A 22,913-nucleotide genomic window follows, 5' to 3' on the forward strand; every position below is an offset into this window, starting at 1 on the left:
TTGCTTGAGGAAGATTGTCCCTGAGCTAACGTCTGTGCCAATCTTCCTCTATTTTATATATGAGATGGCACCACGGCATGGCTTGATGAGCACTATATAGGTCCATGCCGAGGAGTGGAACTGTGAACCCCAGGCCACTGAAGTGGAGTGTGTGAACTTAACCACTATGCCACCAGACTGGCCCCTAAAGAATTTTTTTCAAACATTCTTTTTTGTATATTGTTATTTGTGTAGAATATTTATTTTATTTCAGATAAATAACCATTAATCATTGCTTTGTCCTTATGGACAAAACTCTACCACTTATAATGGTATATGAAATTTTGGAATTATTCTCCAAAGGTAGATGCTTTTAATAGTTTTGTTGTGAGTACCTTCAGAGATTAATTGTGTATGTATGTGTGTGTGTCTATATGATATTACCATCCTTTTTTTCACAAAGAGAATCATAGCATTCATGCTCTTTGGAAACTGGTTTGGTGTGGTGGTGGTGGGGCTTTCTACTTTATCTGTCTTGGGAATCTTTCCATGTTACTACGTATGAATCTGTCTCATTCTTCTTGATAGCTGCCATATGTATCATTGCATGGGTATAGCATAGTATATTATTCTAGACCCTTGTGGGGGACCTCTAAATTTTCCCTCTGTTTGTTTCTTTGTTTTTCTATTAGTGTTATAATGAACATCCATATAAGCATATCTTCAAGTACTTCTGAAATCTCCTCCATTTAAAGATAGGTGAGATTTTCATGTGAAACATAGAATAAGAGAATGTGTATATTACCTAAGGAGTCAAAATCTTCTACAGCTGTTGTGATACATTCAGGAGAGCAGAAGTGAGGAGGGAGAGAAAACCTAAAGCATGAATACAGGCAATTTATAGCAGATTTTTAAAAAAGTTTTCAAGACTCTAAATAATTGGAAATCTTCAATAATCAGAATTTGTGTGGTATTTTATATTGATGATTGAACATCCTAACTGATTTGTGATTTGTGAAAAATGTGCTTTTAGTGCCAAATATCTTCTTTATTGTGATCTTCAGAAAGTGATCACTTATGATGGTACTGTTCACTTCAACAGCACAGTCAATTAACTAGAACAAGCAATGCCCTAACCTTATGTATAGTGCTGGGTGTTGTATTTCCTAAAATGCAGGTGAGTTCATTGGCAATTTATGGTAAAGTGTATTTTGGGGGAGAGTTAGGAGAGTGGGTGGTGTGAGATGAGAGTTCCATAATTTGAATCCTCACTTTTATGTTAGACATGGTTATTTTTTAAGTAGGCCACTTACACCCAAACTGTAGCTTCTCTGAGGAAGATGAATGTTGCTTGAAAACAGATGATCCTGAGGAAGGGGAAAGAGAAAACCCAATAAATTAGAGCTGACAAATCAGTTAGAAGCATACCTCTGGAGGAGTAATATCATATATTGATAAAGCACTTCACAGTTTCTGAAGTGTTTTCATGATCATTTTCTCAGCACAGTGAATGGACAGATGTTATTATTCCCAATTTATAGGTGAAGGAATTGAGACTCCAAGAGGTTGACTCTAGTTCCTGTGACCCTTTGTCTTTAATAATAAAGATATAAGTATTACTGTAGTTGTCCCTTGGGATGCCATAACAGAGTACCACAAAATGGATGACTTAGAACAACAGAAATTTCTCATCTTGCAGTTCTGGAAGCTAAAAATCCCAAATCAAGGTGTCAGAAGGGTTGGTTCCTTCAGAAAGTACTGAACGAGACTCTGTATCATGCCTGTCTCTGCCAGCTTCCGTCAGTTGCCAGCAATCTTTGGTATTTCTTGACATGTAGTTGCGTCACTCCAATTTCTGCCTCTGTTGTCACGTAGCATCCTCTCCCTGTCTTTGTGTCAAAATTTCCCTCTTCTTATAAGGACACCAGTCATTGGATTACAGCCCACTCTAATCCAGCATGACTTTATCTTAATTTGGTTTTATCTGCAAAGACCCTATTTCCAAGTAAGGTCGCAGTCACAGCTACCAGGGGTTAGGACTTGAACATATCTTTCTGGGAGACACAATTTAACCCACAACAATGACTGTAGGTCATTGAATGAATGTTTTCCAGGAGCACAAGAGCATCACCAAGAAACTTGTGTGTTTCATACCAATGGAATAGAAATAATAGTTCTTATTTTTTTCTATACCTTTCTCCTAAATTTCCATTTACCTAAAGTCCCGTCACCAATAAGTGATTGAACTAGTAACAGCTGTTTTTTTTCATTGAGATATAATTCACATACCATAAAATTCTCCCTTCTAAAGTGTATGATTCAACTACTCAACCATAATAAGCTATGAAATCCGGCCATTTGTGACAACATGGATGTACCTTGAGGGCATTATGCTAAGAGAAATAAGTCAGAGGGAAAAAGTCAAATACCATATGATCTCACTCATAAGTAGAAGATAAAAACAAAAACAAACAATCACATAGAGACAGAGATTGGATTGGTGGTTACCAGAGGGGGAGAGGGGAGGGAGGAGGGCTAAAGAGGTGATTAGGCACATGTGTGTGGTGATGGATTGTAATTAGTCTTTGGGTGATGAACATGATGTAATCTACACAGGAATCAAAATCTAACGATGTACACCTGAAATTTATATAATGTTATAAACCAGTGTTACTGCAATACAAAATAAATTAAATAAATAAATGAAGTGTGTGATTGAGTGGTTTTTAGTATATTTCACAAAGCTGTGTAACCATCACCACTACGTAATTTTAGAATGCTTCATTACCCCCCAAAGTACCTGTACCCATTAGTAGTTTCTCCACACTCCCTGCTACCCCCAGCCCTTTATTTCCATCTCAATGAATTTGCCTATTTTGAACACTTTTATATAAATAGAGCCATACAGTATTTAGTCTTTTGTATCTAGCTTTTTTCACTTGCCATGATGTTTTCACCATTTGTCCATATTGTAGCATATATCAATGATTCATTCCTTTTTATGCCTGAATAAAAATCCATTGTATATATTTCCCATATTTTGTTTATTTGCTTATCAGTTCATGGACATTTGGGTTGTTTCCACTTTTGGCTATTGTTAATAATGCTGCTGTAAACGTTCATGTACAAGTTTTTGTGTGAACATATGTTTTCAGTCTTCTTGGGTATGTACCTAGGAGTTAAATTGCTGGATCATTTCAAACTCTACCTTTAACTTTTGAGAAACTGTCAAACTGCTTTCAAAGTGGCTGTACCACTTTATATTCCCACCAGCAGTGGATGAGGGTTCCAGTTTCTCCACATCCTCAGCAACACTTCTTACTATTAGTCTTTTTTATTATACCCATCCTAGTGGGTGTGAATGGTATCTTCTAGTTTTGATTTGCATTTCCGTGTTGACTAATAATGTTGACCATCTTTTTATTTGCTTATTGGCCATTTTCATATCTTCTTTGCAGAAATGTCTATTCAGATTCTTTACTCATTTTAAAGTTGGATTATTTGTCTTTTTATTGTTGAGTTGTATGAGTTCTTTTTACATTTTGGACACTAGACCCTTATCGGATAAGTGATTTGTAACAATTGTCTCCCATTCTATGGGTTGTCTTCTTGCTTTCTTGATAGCACTTTGAAGGACAAAAGTTTTTAGTTTTTATGAGGTCCAATTTATATATTTTTTGTTGTTGTTGCTTGTACTTTAGATGTAATATTTAAGAAACCATTACCTAATCCAAAGGCATGAAAATTTTCACCTATGTTTTCTTCTAAGACATTTATAGTTTTAGCTCTTACATTTAAGTCTTTGATCCATTTTGAGTTAATGATAAAAAAAAAAAGCTGTCCACAAACTAGGATAAGAAGGGAATTTCCTCAACCTGATAAAGGGCATCTGTAAGAAACATATAGCTTATCATATTTAATGGTGAAAGACTGAATGCTTTCCCCTAGGATCAGAACCAAGACAAGGCTGTCTTCCTCACCATTTCTATTCATCATTGTATTAGAGATTCTAGTCAACGCAACAAGGCAAGTTAAAGAAATAAGTAATAAAAGGCATCTGTATTGGAAAGGGAAGAACAATACTGTCTTTATTCACAAACAGCATGAATGTCTGTGGAAAAGTAATAAATGAGTTCAGCAAAGTTGAAGAATACAAAAATCAATACACAAAAATCAGTTGCATCTCCCTATATTAGTAAAGAACAATCTGAAAATGAAATTAAGAAAATTCCATTTACAACAACATCCAAAAAAATAAAATGCTTAGGAATAACTTTAACAAACTTAGTGGAAGATTTGTATACTGAAAATTACAAAACACTGCTGAGAGGGGCTGGCCCAGTGGCCGAGTGGTTAAGTTCATGTGCTTCGCTTCAGCGGCCCAGGGTTTGCAGGTTCAGATCCCAGGTGCAGACCTATGCACCACTTGGCAAGCCATGCTGTGGTAGGCGTCCCACATATAAAATAGAGGAAAATGGGCACAGATGTTAGCTCAGGGCCAATCTTCCTCAGCAAAAGGAGGAGAATTGGCAGTGGATGTTAGCTCAGAGCTCATCTTCCTCACCAAAAACAAAACAAAACAAAACCCTGCTGAGAGAAATTAAAGATCTAAATAAATGGAAAGCCACTCTTTGAAAGATTCAATATTGTTATGCTGACAGTTCTCCTCAAATCGATCTAAAGATTTACCAGCAAGTGGTTGGTTTTTTTTGTTGTGTTCTTTTTTTGGTAGAAATTGATGAGCTGATCCTAAAATTTTTATGGAAATTCAAAGGTATAGTAAACGGTTTTATAAACGAACAACAAAGGTGGAGGACTTACACTTACTGGTTTCAAAATTTACTATAAAGCCATAGTAATCAAGGCAGTATGGTACCAGCATGAAGAAGATAGATCAACGAAGCCACATGCAGAGTTGAGAAATAACACCTTACATGAATGGTCAGTTGATCTTTTACAAAACTGCTAAGGCAATTCAGTGGGTAAAAGAATAGTCTTTTCAAAAATGGTGCTAGGACATTTTGATATTCACATGCAAAAAAATTAATTTAGACCTTTACCTAACACTATACACAAAAATTAGCTCAAAATGAATTGTAGACCTAAATCTGAGTTAAAATTATAAAACTTCTAGAAAAAAACAGAAGGAAATTTTCATTAGCCTGGGTTAGGCAAAGCATTTGTAGACATAACACCAAAAAACAATAAATAAAAGAAAAAATGATAAATTGGACTTCATAAAAATTTGAAAGTTTTGCATTTCAAAAGACACCATTAAGTAAATGAAAACAAGCCACAGACTGGTGAAAATATTTGCAGAACATATATATGATAAAGTTCTTATCCAGAATATAAAAAGAACCCTTACTGTTTATTAATAAGGAAACATATCACCCACTTTAAAACTTGGTAAAAGATTTGAATAGGCATTTCATAAAAGAAGATGAAAGCATGGCTAAAAAGCACATTATAATATTCTCAACATCATTCATCATTAGGGAAATGTAAATTAAAGCCACAATGAAATACCACCTCATACTCACCACAGTGGCTGTCTTCCTGTGTATGTACCTAAGAGACATGAAAATGTGATGTCCACACATAGAGTTGAAAATGAATATTCTTAGCCCCAGTTATTTAGATTGGTCAAACCTAGAGACAGTCTACTGCTCTGTTAACTCACCTGCTGAATGGATAAACAAAATGTGGCATATCCATATATTGGAATACTGTTCTGCAATAAAAACTGATGATGCATACTATAAGATGAATGAATCCCAAAAACATTATGCCAAGTGAAAGAAGTCAGATGCAAAAGATTTTGTATTTTTTATTCCATTTATATGAAATATCCAGAAAAGGCAAATGTTTAGAGATCAAAACCAGACTACTGATAGCCTGGAGCTGGGGGTAATAGTGGAGATTGACTGCAGACAGGCATGAGGGATCTTTTTGGGATGATAGGCATGTTCGACAACTGAATTCTGGTGATGGTTGCATAACTCCTTAACTAAAAATGTACACCAAAAATGGTGAATTTTATGGCATGTAAATAATACCTCAAAAAAGCCTCTTTTTAAAAAGAGGATCAAATGATATTCAGAGAAAGATTTCAAGAGCACCAGTTATAAACTTAAATCAATATGTGAACTATGCATTATAATGAATGTTAACTGTAAAAAAAGAAAAAGAAGGACTGCATTGTGTTTTATTAAGTATATGAAAGCATATTAGGTTCAGAATTACTAATCTTCTCTATTAAGGACAAAAGAATCCTCACTGAATTCAAACTTCAGTAGAAAGGACCCAGGAAATACTAATGGAATAAAATTCCCTGTGAAGTGTAGGAATGAATGTGTAAGGGAGGCCTTATAGATGGAACCATCTTTCTATATGACTTTAAATTTCAGTACCCAGCCATATTAACTATATACCTAAACATCACTGCACATATTTAAATATACAATTTTGCAAACTCACTGTTTCCTTGTGATTATACCTAGAGTTATTTGGTAGCATCACTGAAGATATGCATTCAAATTTGATCATTTTGGGGTCATGATAAGGAAAATAAATACCATGTTTGCTTTAAGAATAAATGAGGCTAATAAATGAATCAAACCATCAGAAGTCTGACATCAGTTTTGCAAGTTTATTCTAATCTGAAGTGAACATTCACAAATGGTTGTAAATGATTGTACATGCAGAAGAAAAGTGAATAGGTAATCTGAACAGATGAGTTTATCTGCACTCTTGGGTGGTTGCTACCATTCACTCATATACTCACTGAGGTTGCCATTGTGGAAAAAAAATTGTCAATCAAAGATGAAGATATAAAAGCAAATTGAAAATTGAACTGAAAAGTAATTTTACTTTCAAATGGTTTGCAAATGTAGACATTAAGTTTGGAATGAATGTAGTTAATGACCATAGCTGGAAGAGTTTTACACCTGCTGATCACTAGAATATTATAATAAATAAGGTTGATTTTCCTGTTGACTACTCCATTTTTTCTCAACATGGTCTCATTATGACTTTTCTATCACATTGCTGACCCGTAGCTATGAATGCTCACTTACAGATATAAAAATGTGTTAACTTATATATGGTTTTGAAAAAATTGTGTCTTTAACTGCTAGAGGAGTGATGCCAGTGTTGTTGCTTGTCTTTCTCTGCTTTGTTAGGTCACAGGAGGTTTTAGATGGTGAAAATCAAGCATGTGTTACAAGTGAAGAGCTGTTTTACAAGCAGCCTTCCTTACAGCAACTAAATTGTCCCCAAAAAAGCACATGAGCGTAATGAAGCTTTTAAGTAGTCACACATATGCATTTATATTCTCTCTCTCCTGAATGACTGATTTTAATTTTTTTAAAGTAGCAATTCAGCTTGCTTTCAGAACCATTTAAGCTTAGCACATGATTTTGTTTTCCCTCCAAAACCAACTATTCTTGATTATGAGATGGGGAAGGTTTGCATATTTATTTTTGCAAAGACAGTAGAATAAATCCTCATCACCATGTGAGTGGTTTAGTCCTAATATCTCTGTCCTAAGCTGGGCACAAGATCATTTAGAAATTCTTCCAGAGATCAGAGCCGTATTGGTTAGATTTAACTGAGGACTCTTTTGTGCAAACCAAAACCTGACTCCATGAGGGCAAGGTCATGCCGTGCGCTCATTGTGTGGTTCTCAGCCAGCCTTACTGCCCAGGGATCCACCTCTGTTGATAAATATTTGTTGAATTACATTGAAAGATCCACTATAGAGAGGAATAAATCTTTCTTTTGAATTTTTACACCGTCCTCAGGACTATTCTGTCTGGGATGCTCTTCTCCCAGACATCTGTATGGTTCCAACCTTTGCTTCATTCTACTCTTTGCTCAAATGGCACCTTCCCTGGGAGGCCTTCCCTAACTACCTTTGCTAAAATCACACTTCCCACTCCATCCCTCGTTCTCACCTTGCTGTACTGTATTTTCTTCATAGCCTTTATTGAGAGCTGACATATTATATGTGTACTTGTTTATTTACTACTGTCTTCCCCCATTAAAACACATACTTTATAAGGCTGGGGACTTTGTTTTATTCACTGTGATATCCCCAGTATCTCCTTCCAGGCTTGGCACCAAGTAGGTGTTCAATGAATAGGTGAGCAAATATGACTCCAGTAGGGCTTCAATAAAGACAGTTGAGCAAATATTTCCCAGTTAAATACAAAGCTCTGAACCTAGCTCTGTGCGAGCACTGTGATGACCAGGATGTGGTCTCAGCCCTCAGGATCTTACAGGCCAGTAGAAGAGACATTGTAAATAGCCTAGAAGTAACACTTATGCTTTTTTACCAAGATTCACTGCGGTAGGATGAAAGATGTCCCACAGAGAGGGTGGCCCTCAACTCCAACCATTCCCACTTTCCAGTATGAAGTTTGGGACTTTGATAGAAGATTACGTAGTCCTTTATGGGCCACTCAAATTTTAATTATTAGAAAATTAAAGGCCAAAAATACACTGGATTCACTAAACAATCCACAGCCACCCAAGTTGATGATGGTTGTGCTTAGGTAGAGCTTTCTGTGTGTCAGCCACTGTTCTAAGCATTTTTCATATATTCACTTCTGTGGTGCTCACAGCAATCCTATGAGTACTATTATTTCCCGCATTTTACTGATGAAGAAACTGAGGCACAGAAGGTTAAGCTACTTGCCCACTGTCACATAGCTAAGAAATGTGAAGCCAGAATTTGGACCCAGAAAATCTAGCTTTAAAATTATTGCTGTTAACTGTTATGGCCTATTTCCACACTTGTGGATAATGATTAGTCTAAAATAATAACAATTTATCACTAAAAAAACAAAAATAGCAATACTTAAAAACTGCAATTAACTCACAACAAAAACACTGATGATGAATTTGTAATGAATTGCCCTTCTCCCAAATTACAGAAATTCCACCTCTGCTGTGCTTGTACATGTGCATTCTAGGAACTTTACAAATTGCCAAGCCTGTCAAGGCAGTTAGACTTCTTTTTGGAATTTACAATGAGAGACTGCTTTACTCTCTAAAATGGGCTTTAGAACACCAAATTCTAGTAACCCTTTTAAACTCAATTAGAATGTTACTAGCAAGTGATAAAGCTGAAATATATGGCACCGCATGTTATTCATCATGAAAACAAAGGAAACAATTTCCATTGTATTATAGCCCATAAAATGGACTATAGTTACTGACCTAAAACACCAAGGGGAGATGAAAAAAATTCAATAATAGAGGTCAAAAACCATGCTGTGGTTAGTCAAAAAAAAGATGTGATTATTTTTAATTTGGAGATCCGAGATGTTTTCAAGAAGGAAGTGGCATTTCAACTCAAACTGTGACGGACGATTATAATTTCAGTTGGCATTATGAGAGAAAGGGCCTTCCAAAGGAAATGCATAAGCAAAAGCATGAAAATACAAAGAGTATATTTAAGAGGCAGCAAGCAAGCTGGTGTTGTCGTTGTGGCAGCCCACTCCAGTGTCCCATGTGACATCCTCTGGGTCCACGTCTGATATCAGCTACAGCCGCAGTGGACAGTTTCCTGGACAGTGTTCCATATCAAGTGCCACCCAGGGTCTTCTTTGATGCTGTGGGAGCCTGCTCCACTCACAGATAAGTGCAGCCAAAGTACAAGGAACTTAAGGCCCCAGAGGCAACCTCAACATTGAATGTTGGAGTCAGTGGATATATGCTCACCTTCCACTTTTCAGGTGGACGATTCTGGAAGATGATCTGTACATGTCTCCAGAAGTCCTGGTGGGATGGAGTCCCTGTGGCCTATAGCAGTGTCATTGACAGTGCATCTTTATCTTGGCTTTTCCTCTTTTGTTGTCTTACTCTTCCTGCTGCCTCATTCCTGCTCTGTGGAATCTCCTCTCCAATAAACTATCTGCACCTATATCCTTTTCTCAGACCCTGCTTTTGAGAGTGTGCTTCTTAAAGAGGCTGAACAACACAACCAGATATTTGAGACAGCTCAAAGGATTGGATTGTCAAACAGACTCACAAGCATCAGAGATCTTAACCAGTATTGAAGCATGCATGAAGCAGAAAGAAATTTGGGACTGCCATTGCAGCTCTCCAGTCCTTTCTAAATGCACTTTGGCCCAGATTTAACAGGTGACTTGTCTAAGCAATACCTGAGAGAACAATACCTGAGAGTATCACTCACATAGGGAGCTGCTACACTTAACAGCGTATGTGACATTTTCCAGGGAGCCTTGCCCCATAAGTGCATGAATTTCAGGTTTGTTAACCATAAACAATCCTAGACAGATCAGGTACATCCTGCAAAAAGCATTTTAATAAGGACTTTCCTCCTAATACATACCATTAGTGTATTTGCCAGAAGGTCACTCATGTTTACAAGAAGCTTTGGCTGGTCATCTTTCTCTTCTGGAATGCCCTTTAGTAAAGGGGGGGAATGGATTTCAGGCCTCTTACCCTTTCCTTCCTAGTAAGCATGCAACCTTTCACAAACAGTAAGCCAGGCCAACTACCACCCTCTGGAATTGTCAGAGCAATTTATTCCTCTTGCTTTATTGTTGAGGATTCCTGGCGCTGCCACATACTAGCTCTGAGACCTTAAACAAGTGGTTTGATGTCTCTGAGCCTCTCACTACAGTGTCAGATGTGAATATCAATTCCTATTTCAAAGAGCTGTTGGGAAGAATAAATGAGCTAACATTGGTGAAATGGTGTGCAGGTTCTGGCACATCGTAGGGATCTAGATGTTCCTCTCCCATTTTGATCTCTCCCTTACTGAGATCTTCGTGGTATTTCATGTTAAGATTCCCAACAACCAGCCCTGGCTTTATTCTACATTTCCATTCTTTCTATCACCCCAATTCTGATGTTCTCTCCTGGTGTGTCTGAAAACCCCTAGTGTTAGTCTTGCACTCTTTGTTTTGTGGGGTCTGACATGAGCAGAGGGTGCATAGAGGAATGTGGTGAAAGGTGATATTGGAATAATGGCTATAGGTCAGATTTTGGAGACCCTTCAATAACAAGACAGGAAACTTGGACTTTACTCCTTAGGTTATAGAATACCAAAGAAGAAATTGGAGCCAAAGGGTGACATTCAGTCTCTGTGGGTGCTCTACATGAAATAGACTGAGAGATAAAAGATTGAAGGTAGAGAGACTAGTAAGGGAGGGTATTTAAAGCAAGAAATGACCTGAAGTAGCATTGTGGCTGTAGAAAACCAAAAGAAGAAACAGATTTGAAACCAGTAAGAAAGTGACTTTGGATGTGACAGCTAACTGGAGTGGTGAAGCCCGGATGTTCAGGATAGGGAGCAATTAGTGATTCTCAGGGGTCCTCACTAATAACTGAGAGGATTGTGAGTAAGTGTATGAGGCCTATGGTGAGACAGTGAAGTGACCCCCAGGAACATGGAAATGAGGAAAATAAGGTTAGCCCCTGAGCTTTTAATAGTAAGGTAACTTGATCAGTTTTTTTATAAATCTAAAGGAAGAATTTGTCAATCGAAAAAAGGTAAGCACACGTGTACACAGACAAAGGTGAACATTTGCTCTGTGCTTCCAAACACTGTGAAGGGTTGGAGTCTTAGCCATCAAATATTAAATTTTTTGTTCCCAGGAGCAAAGATTATCCTACTATGGATGTATTTATAGGCACTACCTACCCCAAAGGATTTAAATCTAGATTCTGCTAGATGTCTGACTTTGGGAAAGTCACTTAACCTTACTAAGCTTTAGTTTCCTCATCTATTAGATAAAGATAGTAATATCAGATATCTTGTAGGGTTTATTGTAGGATTAAGTGAGATAATGCATATAGAGTGCTTAATACAGTGTTGGCATATAGAAAATGTTTAGTAAATAATAGATAATAATAATACCTTTCCTTTGGGGAACATATGCATCAGGTACTGAAGTCTAAGTCACTTGTTCTGATTATATGCTTAAAAACAACCTTCTGATGCTTGATAGGTTTTCTTCTTTATATTAATTGTCACATTCCAGCAGATTTCACTCCAGTCTTACAAGCTTTGAGATCATCCTTTCAGGAAGCTTTACGTGTGATCATGGTTAGAAGGCACATGTTTGTGACCTATTGGAAGATTGGATCCAGAATGGAATCCAAGATGGAGCAGGAAATCATTCTGAAAGAATGAGACAAGGGAGGGGAAGTGATAGAGTATATGGTTTTCATCAGATAAACAAGTATTCTATTGAAAGTATTTGGCTGTGGTTCTGCGAGGACAGAAACCGGGGCACTCTTGTCACTTCTAGCACAGTGTCTGACAAATAGTGGTCACTCAGCATGAATGAATGAAAGAGGTTCAGGTTGGTATAGTAGCGGACATATAGTTGTATCACAGAAATCTTAGTGGATTTTAAAGAGACAAGTTTTAAACCTATCTCTGCTACTTACTAGCTGTACATCCATGTACTAGTAGCTTCCATAGTTTCTAGAGTCTAGTTTCCCTATCTACAAAATAGAGAATGAATGTACTACCTGCAGTGAAGCATTGTTGTGAGACTTAATAAGACAGTGTCTATGAAATGTGCTAAAAGCAGCTACTTAAGAATGGTTATTTTCACCCCCAACACTGGAGTATGGTTTCCACATCTCAGCTACTTCCGTGTCTCTAGTACCTTGTGTTATACTGCTAAGGCGTTGACTGAATGTTAGTTGAATGAATGAATTAACCAGAAAAATTTGAATAGGAGATCTTGAAGTCGAGTAGCTCTTAGTGATGATGGGCTACAGAATAGGACTATTCCTCCAAGTTGCTAAAATGGAATAGAAGTATTGGTTGTCATAGTGGAAGAGGATTAGGTTTAGATTAAATCTTGCTCTCTATGTGAACGTTTGAAGTCACCCAGAATTATGCCAGAAGAGGAAAATTGTGATCCAGGTGCCACAATTGCCAAGAAATATGAAGGAATGTCCTAAAGATCAATAGGTGATAGATCAATATTGACTAGACTTAAGGGAAAACGCTTATTAATGGCTTAAAGTTTCAAAATGTTAGCATCAAAGAAATTCAAGTGCATATAGACCATTCACCAGTCATATGCAGGGTCCTACAATGTCTTATTACATTTTTTTTTAAAAAGGAAACTTTGCAAAGTATGTTCTCTGACCACACTGGAATTAAATTAAAAATCAATAGCAATGCAATATAGAGATAAGACTGTACTGTTTGGAAATTAAGTAACACACTTCCAAGTAACCCAGGATTCAAAGAAGAAATCATATGGGAAATTAGAAAATATTTCAAACTGAATGAAAATTAAAATACAATATATCAGAATTTGTTAGATGCAGCTAACATAATGCTTAGAAGAAAGCTTATAGTTTTAAATGTTTGTATGAGAAAAGAGAAAGGTTTAAAATTATTGATCTAACTTTCCATCCTAAGAGGCTAAGGGGAAGAAAGAACAAATTAAACCCAAAGTAAGTAGAGGGAAAGAAATAATAAAAATAAAATCAGGAATCTATAAAATTGAAAACAAAGAATAGAGAAACTTTGCAAAGCCAAAAGTTGTTTCTTTAAAAAGATAAACTTGATAAACCATAGCAGAATTGATTAATAAAAAAAGAGAGAACTCATAAATTACCATGATGTCAGGAATGAGAGAGGGTGTACCACTACCGATCCTACTGATGTTAAAAAAATAGTAAAGGGAATAATATGAACAACTTTACAGCAATAAACTCAACAACTTTAAATGAAAATCACAATTTATCACAACTGAAACAAGAAAAAATAGAAATCTGAATAACCCTGTAATCTATTGAAGAAATTGAGTGTGTAACCGAAATCTTCCCAAAAAGAAAACTTCAGACTTAGATGAATTCTGTTAACATTTAAAGAATAACTAGAACCATTTTTAACAAATTTTCAGACAATGGAGGAGGAGGAAACACTTCTCAAATCACTTTATGGGATTAGCTTAGCTTTGCTATCAAAACCTGACATAGATGTTACAAAAAATTACAGACCAATGTGCCTCATGAACATAGGTGTAAAAATCCCCAACAAAGTGCTAGCACAATTGAAATTTACACCAAGAATACAAGGTTGGTTTCACATTTCACATTCACTGAAAATCCATCAGCATAATTCAACATCTGGACAGAATAAAGAGAAAAACAATAAGATTATTTCGATCAATGCGGTAAACACATTTGACAAAATTCCAAACCCTTTCATGATTTTTAAAAAACTCAAAAAGCTAGAAATAGAAGAGAACATCTTCAGTCTGATAAAGGAAACCTACGTCTAACATCATATTTAATAGAAATGTAATGGACACTTTCCCCCTGTGATCAGGAACAAGGCAAGATTTTCTACTCTCATGACTTCTGTTTAGTCCATGCTGGAGGTCCTAGTCAGGGCAATAATTCAAGACAAAGAAATAGAAGATAAAGAGATTGAAGAAAAGCACAAGTGGTGCCAGTCCAGTGGTGTAGTGGTTAAGTTCAGCACATTCCACTTCGACAACCCAGGTTCACAGGTTCAGATCCTGGGCACAGACCTACATCACTCATCAAGGCATGCTCTGGTGGCAACCCACATACAAAATAGAGGAAGATTGGCATAGATGTTAGCTCAGGGCTAATCTTCCTCAAGCAAAAAGAGGAGCATTGGCAATGGATGTTAGCTCAGGGCCTATCTTCTTCACCAAAGAAAAAGGAAAAAAAGCACAAGTGGAAGTTTTGTTCACTGAAGATGTAATTGTTTATGTAGAAAATCCTCAGGAATCTACAAAACAACTAGTAGAACTCATGAGTGAATTAAGTGAGGCCACAGAAAACAAGGTCTGTATACAAAAATCAATGGTATTTCTGTACATTAGTAGCATTTGGCTGGTAAATGAAATTTTAAAATTCATTTTCAATGATGTCAAAAAACAAAATTTAGCAAGACTTCTAAAATGAAAACTATAAACCATTGTGAAAGAAATTAAACAAGACCTAAAAATGGAGAGATGTATCATGTAAGTGGATTGGAAGACTCAATATTGTTCTCCCCCGAGTTGTTCTCTGGATTCAACACAATCTAAGTTAAATTCTCACCAACTTTTTTATAGAAAATTAAAAGTGGATCCTAAAATTTGTATGGAAGAGCAAGGGCCAAACAAACCCTTTCCAATGAGGAAAGGAGAGTCTAAAGACGTGGTTCTGGGACAACTGGATAAACATACAAGAAGGAAAAGAACCACACCCAGTACCTCGTACAATACACAGAAATTAATTTGGGATGGATCATAGACTAAATGTAAAAACTAAAACTATGACAATATGGAAGGAAACATAGGAAAGTATTTTTCCACCTTTGGGCTAAGCAAGTATTCTTCAAGATACAGAAAGCACTGATCTAAATAATGATAAAGTGGACTTGGTAAAAGTTAAAAACTTCTGTCAATCAAAAGTCATAATTAAGCAATAAGCTAATCTAGATAAAGTGTATATGAGTCTTCTGTGTACTATTCTTGATACTTTTCTCTAAGTTAGAAATTATTTCTAAATAAAAAGTTAAAAAAGATTCCATGAAGATAATAGGCAAGAAAATATTCACAATACATATATCTGACAAAGGACATGTATCCAAAATATATAAATAACTTTTATAATTAGAAAACAGCTCAATAAAAATTGAGCAAAAGACTTTAACAGATACTTCACAAGATATACCAGTAAACACATTTAAAGTGTTCAATATCACTTTTCATAAGAGAAATACAAACAAAATCACAATGGTATCCATTTCATACCCACTAGAATTGGCTAACGTTAAAGTCTGATAGCACCAAACGTTGGTGAGGTTGTAGAACCACTGCAACCACTTTGGAGAAATGTTTCTATAAAGCTGTGTGTATATCTTCCCCAACGACCCAGTAATCACATTCCTAGTTATCAAAAGAATGAAAATACATGTCCACGGGAAGACTCTACATGCATGTTCATACAGGTTTTATTCATAAAAAGCCAATACTGGATACAAATATCCATTAACAGGAGAATGGATAAAGTGTCGTATAGCCATACAAGACTTAGCAATTTAAAAAAAGAACTATTGACACATGCTACAACATGGATGAATCTCAAAAACATCATGTTAAGTGAGAGAAGCCAGTCACAAAAGAATATATTCTATACCGATCCATTTATAAGAAGTTCAGGAACAGACAAAACTTACCCATGGTAATAGAAATCAGGAGTGAGGATTGGCTAGAAGGGGCCAGGAGGGAACTTTCTAGAGTGATGGAAATGTTCTATATTTTGATTGGTGGGGTGCTTACATGGCTGTATACATTTATCAAAACACATGAGATTGTACACTAAAACCTGTGCATTTCAGTTACAAAAATTTTAGCCCCAAAGAGAAATAAAAGGCATCATAATTATTTATTTTTATGATATCTATTCATCATGCAAGGTAGAATGTTGACCTCTAATAGCTTTCTATTGTGAACAAGACATTTATAAACCCCTTACCTTGACATAAAAGCCCTGCGTGGTTTGGCTCTTGCCTACCCTTTCCACCTCATGTGCCTCCCTTACCTACTAGATCCTAGCCTTACTGGCTTTACTAAATTAGGTCATTTCTTGACATTTTCTAGTTTAATCTCTTATTTGTTTCCTTCATTGCATTTAGGGTAACTGGCATTTGTTTTGTCTCTTTATAGTTTTTTTCACCTGCCTTTTCCACTAGAATAGATGCTCCCGGAGGGTAGGGACCTTGCCTTTTTCACAGTTGTGTTCCTCAATGTATCCCAGGATATTGTCTAGCTCAGTGTATTTGCTGAACGTGTGAGTGAATGGATGTTCCTATTGTTCCGTATGTTGATAAAGTGGTAGTATACTCAAATCTTCCTCACTTTGGACTTTGATCCTTACCAATTCAAATAAAAATGACATAATCTTATCCCTATAAGCAAAGCAAGCCTGTAATAAAACTGTGTCTCAAATGAGTTTTTGGTTGATACAATGAAACTTTCTGTTTGAGGCAAGGGAGTTTTTGTTTTCTTTTCCTTCCCAGAATCTCTATATCGTCTGTCTTTCTATGCCCTAATCAGAACTTCTTACAGAAGAGACCTACTAGCGTGCTTTATGACAATGCTTTCTAAACATATTTGATCCTGAATCCTATTAATAAAATGTTTGAGCACACCAACTACATAGGTACATTTATTTATTTCAAAAATATATAAATATATTTCTGTACTACTATATAATGAAACATGCTCAAAAATAACATTTTAAGAGGATGAGGTGAAAGTTAGTTCTAACATTTTGCTTCTGCACTTCAGTGCATGGTTGTCTATCACCCCTCCTCCCCATGTGCTCATCCACTTTGGAGACAGTACCTTGGGGCAAATATTACACCGCATTTACCTCTGCATCTAAGTGGAAAACTAAAGTAGTGTTAACACTTTTGCATTTGAAACCTTACCTCTGACTATGGATTGAAAGGCGTTATTGCTTTTTAAGTGAATTTATGGTATCGTCTAGTGCAGGTAGGGTAGAATTTTTAGGTCTGGGGCATACTCTGAAATCATCTCACCTAATTTTTATTGTACTTATTTTCAACATTGTTCAGTGATAGTTTTTCTACAGAAAAATATGTGGAGTATTTTAGAGGAAGGAAATAATGAAATTAGAAAAGTGGGAGGGGAGGCAAGGAAGAGCTATAGAAAAGGCTATGTTGATTTAAAAAATTATTAATTGCACTATAAATATTGGTAGCAGTGTATTTGAATGAAATGTTGTCTCCTTGGGGGGATTGCTAATTGTAGAAAATTAGCACTTAGTACATCTAGACAAAGTTGCTAAAAATGGGGAAAAAAAATCACTGTTCTCCAGCAAAAGGACAGTCTTTAAGGGAGCATCAATTCTACAGTATAGCAGCCTGAGACAGCTCTGGAGATTTTAAGCCTCCTGTGTTACCTCTGAGACCTAAAGGAAGCAGAACATAAAAATGAGCCTCTATCAATTTGAAGCAAACCTAATCTTTGTGATCATGACTGTGGTCTAAATCTATTAAAGATGTTCAAATTCAATGTCCTTGGTATCACTGCAGGTTGACCTGAATAGTGAGCAATAAACTTGTGTATTATATTTCTGGTTCGAAGATATGTGCTTAGGAAGTGAAACCGACAGTCAGTGTTTTGTGTCTGTCTCTAAGCAGACTAAGAGCCTATATAAAATGACAGCTGCATTTTTAGGGAAAGAAACCCATAATGTTTTCTTATTTAGTAGGTGACAGTATGTCCCAAGATAACACAAGTTTAAGGGGCTGGAGCAAGTATGGTTATTAAAGGCTAGCAGTTTCTCAGTTCATATAAATTGAATTTTTTCATATGCTAGAAGACTGTGGAAATCTAGTGTAGAGTACTGAAATAAATTAGCATATTAAGTGAATTTATACATTCAGACTTGTGAGCACTTTGAATTTAAGGAAGAAATTTTATTACTTCTTGAAAGAAAAGGGCAATTTTTAAATTCTATGTTTGATCTCCCTGTTGGAAAGGGCCTATATGATAAATTATATCATTTTGATGATTATCCAAAGAAGTGGTTATTACATTGATGGGAATTTTTCTCTCTTCTCTCCTCTCTGTTTCTTAAGAATTACTGATTTAGGGAACATCAAAAGAAGATTGTATTTATCAACCGTCCATAAGGAACTGTCCTCAACCCCTCTTCATGCAAAAATCCCACTCTTCATGATCAAGCGCAAAATTGTAAGTATCACGTGAATGTTGCTTCAAATATTAAATTCAGTTCAGCAAATATTAATTATGGGCTTACTCTGTGTATAAGGCACTTTGTTAACTACCATGGTGGTATAAAAAGTGAATAAAATTCACGTTCTTCCTTTCTGTCCCAAGAAAGAGTTTAAAATTGACTAGGTGGGCGAATATAATTATTTGAACATCTAGAATACTACCAAAACCGTGATAGGAAGCACAGTGGAGAGAGAGGTGCTATTGGTTTTATGAAAGGGAAAGAAATCCATCTGACTGCAGGATGAGGAAAGTCTTCATGAGGAGATTGCACTTAGCATGGATTTGGAAGGACTGTAGGATTTCAATAGGTAGAGATGAGAACCGAATATTCCAAGGAGAAGGAACAGCACAAGTGGAAGCATGGAGGCCGGAAACTGGTACATATTTAGAGAACAGAAAATGATTGCTCGTTGTTGCCTGATTAAAAAAACCATAGCCTTAAGGGAACAAAAGTCCTACAATACTGCAGCCTGATAATGGGTTGGGAGATCTGTGTAGTCTGAGACCTAAAGCAGCATAGCAGTAAAGACCTAAAGCAGTATAAGTAGGTGAGCAATAGGTTATAGGTGAAGAAGCTTGGGCCTCATTTGACAGACAAGTCTTTCTCAAACTTCAGTCATGTCAGTGCTACTCTCATGACTTTACCATGTCTGTGAACTACCTGTCCCAGTATGTACTTAATACTGTTTTTTAAATCAGCTCACTTTTGCGGGGGGCTTAAATAAATTTATTTTATTTTATTTTTTTTTTTTTTTGAGGAAGATTAGCCCTGAGCTAACTGCCACCAATCCTTCTCTTTTTGCTGAGGAAGACTGGCCCTGAGCTAACATCCATGCCCATCTTCCTCTACTTTGTATGTGGGATGCCTACCACAGCATGGCTTGCCAAGCAGTGCCATGTCTGCACCCGGGATCTGAACCGGTGAACCCCGGGCCGCCAAAGCGGAACGTGCAAACTTAACTGCTGCACCACTGGGCTGGTCCCAGGAAATTTATTTTAGAAGAAAACTTTATATCACAGTTACAAATGGAAAACCAGTGTAACTTTCCAAAAATAAAATGTAACCACAACAATAACTGAAAAGAAAACAATGTTTTAAAGTCCAGCTAAGTACTGTTTTCCTGTTTAGAGATCTGTCCTGAGGCCTACTCTTTGTTATAAAGAGTTTATCAAGGGTTGGAAACATGTCCAAGCTTTCTCTTTGACATGGTTAGGATGAAAAGAAAACTACTAAAGGGAATTTTTTATTCTATGATCCAGAGTCATTTAATGCCATGCCCATGCACCATTTGAAATCACTTCACAAATGGTGCATGTGCCACTCTTTGGGAACCATGATAGTAGAGAAAAGGAAGCCATTAAACTTCTGATTCGAAGAAGAACACACAGTCGGTTCTGTGCTTTGGGAAGATTAATCTAGTAGTGATATTTGGAATGGTTTAGAGGGAGTAGAAAGTGGAGATGAGGAGAACATTTGCAATAACCTAGATTAGAGTTAATGAGGACTAGGGCTGTAGCAGTAGTAGTCAAATGGCTAAGACATATGTAAACAGACCTTTCCCATATAAAGTGGTACATGCTGTGAGAGCAGGAACCACAGTGGACTATGGAGCACAAAGGGAGTGGTCAGAGAAGGCCCTCTGAAGAAGGGGATGCCTGAACTGGGCCTTGAAGAATGAGAAGGAGTCAACCAGTTTAAGTGAGGGGAGTGTTCCTAGAACGAAGGAGCAACATTAAGAGTATCTACATGAGGTGGGCAGGCAAGTCCAGTAATCCAGTGTTGCTGAAGAGAGACCAGAATAGTGGGGAAGTGGTAACGCTGAGAAGTAAGCAGGGGCAACCTCCTGGTGGGCCTTGTATGTCTAGCCAGGGAGCCTGGACTCATCTCATGGGTGATAGGAAGCTACTGAAAGGCTTACAATAGAAGGGGGTGACATAGTGAGATTTGCATGTTAGATAGAACATCACTTTGGAGGGTGGGTGGGAAGGATGAAACTGGAAGCCAGCAGGATCCGGTAGAAAGCCACTGCAGTTGTCACTAGAAGGTAGTCTCCATGAGAGCAGGAGTTTTGTCTCATTTTGTCACCCTTGTATTTCCAGTATCTATAGCAGTACCTGGCTCCTCCTAGGCACTCAACAAGTATGTAAGTGGATGGATGGATGGATGGATGGATGGATGGATGGATGGATGGGTGGATGGATGGCTGCATGGATGGATGGATGGATGGATGGGATGGACGATTAGGTAGATGAATAATCTAGGTAAAAGTGATGAGGTCCTAAAGTTGGAAAATATAAATTAGGATGGAGAGGAAGGAACAGAGTTGAAAGATAACTAAAAGTCTTAATTGAAGATTAATTAGATGTTAGAAATGAAGAAAAAGGAAAAGTCAAGTATGACTCTCAGCTTTCTAGTTTAGATGACTGATGATGCAATCAATATATAGAATCTAGGAGAAATTTCAAGTTTAGAAAGGGAAGATGGAAATGTTGATTAAAGGGTCTCTGAGACATTCAGACTGAGAATTGTGGAGGTACATCTATGTTAAAGTCCTGGAAAGGGTCTGGATATTTGGGGTTCTTCAGCATATAAGTGGTAGTTAAAGTCATGGGAATGGATGAAATTGCCTGCAGAGAGAGTAGAGAAGGGCAACAACAACAAAAGAGACCAAAGGAGGAAATGCAAGGGCCTACCCAGTATAAGGGATGGGCAAAGGGAGAAGAATCTGTGAAGGAGACAGAGCAGCAATGAGAAAGTGATGTGAAGTAGAGGGGTGTGTCGTGGAAACAATGGACGGTGCAGTAAGGAAGAATGTCAAAACGTGAAAGTATTTGGGGGATGGAGCAATCGGGAGGCCATTAGTAACTTCACTGAGAAGTTTTGGTGTGTTGAGAAGGAGGCAGGGCAGTGGGCTAAGGGAATGGAAGGTGAGGACATTGTGTGCATGCTGACCATTTCTTTCAACAGGCAGATCTGCTGGGCTTGATGTTGGAGTAGATATGAGGAGAGGAGTCAAGGATAAGTTTGAGGTTTTGAATCTGAGAAGCTTAGAAATTGGCAGCCCAGGAACAGATAGAAACTGGATTGTGGAATAAGTTGATGGCTTCTGTTTTCAGTAGAGTTTTTTTAAAAATTCATTTTGTACTAAATATTCATAAATGCTTAAAGATTAAATTCAAATACTTCAGTTATTAAAGTTAAATCATCTAAGACATTAAGGAAATACCTTACAAATAAAATTTTATTCATGCTCTTACATGTTTAGATATTGATTTCCTTATTCTTCTAAGATTGTTTAGAGTTCAGTGTTAGTGGTTTCCAAGAGTTAAATCATATGTGAGACCAATACACTATTCTGTGTGTGGTTAATTAATCAAATTTGTTATTACCTTGCTTTTGTGAGTTTAGTCACTCTTGTCAATTAGCAAACTGTGAAGTTTCCGGATATTTTATTAAAATTGAATCTGATCATTCTGTGCGTGGCTGTAATCCTCACACACAGTGTACCCTTCATCCAGTGGCATTTGTGGGAATACAGTATTTGAAAATGGAATACTATCTTTCTATCATAAGTAAACCTTGCTGAGACGGGAAGTGAAGCTGACTGAATGATCTTTCATATTTAATAAATGCGCAGCACCAAGTATCTAATGACACAAGAAATGTACTATTTAAACTAAAAGTAAAAAATAAACATAATAGCTCCTGTGGGGCAGTGTTCCAAAACTCATCTATCTGCCTCATTTTCCCATCCCCAGCCAGATTACTCAGTAGAGAATGTCAAAGAAAGGAGATGCGGACACAAGTTACATGCAGTTGTTTTAAAAAAAGATCCTAGTGTGAAGTCAAACTGGTCTCTTTAGGTGACTTTAGTTCATGCTAAATTTTAAAAAGCAAAACAGTCACAACATATCTAGAACTTTCCTTCTGAATGTGGTTGAATCTAGAAAGAATTGCTCACTTACATTTGAGACAGTGCTAAGCAATAAGCAAAGACAAGGTATTTGTTTCTATAGTATTCCACATCCCACTGAAATCATCAAATCATAACTACTTGTAGTATGTTCTGATGATTCTATATTTTGTTAGATATAAACATGTAAAGAATCTGTAGGAGTTAAGAGCATAGC

The 22,913-nt window shown here is 36.8% G+C and overlaps 1 protein-coding gene across 8 annotated transcripts in view; it reads left to right on the forward strand.

Annotated features, from left to right (window-relative positions):
* Positions 1-22,913, forward strand: part of CFAP20DC (CFAP20 domain containing) — a 227,470-nt gene that overhangs the window by 70,511 nt on the left and 134,046 nt on the right. For all 8 annotated transcript variants that reach the window (XM_014868752.3, XM_070492613.1, XM_044754526.2 and 5 more), the window contains one exon: positions 18,623-18,737. In XM_014868752.3, the coding sequence (XP_014724238.3) occupies positions 18,623-18,737 (115 nt within the window). The remainder of the gene's footprint in view (positions 1-18,622; positions 18,738-22,913) is intronic.

The sequence above is a fragment of the Equus asinus genome, chromosome 21, assembly GCF_041296235.1.
Source record: "Equus asinus isolate D_3611 breed Donkey chromosome 21, EquAss-T2T_v2, whole genome shotgun sequence".
Lineage (NCBI taxonomy): Eukaryota > Metazoa > Chordata > Mammalia > Perissodactyla > Equidae > Equus > Equus asinus.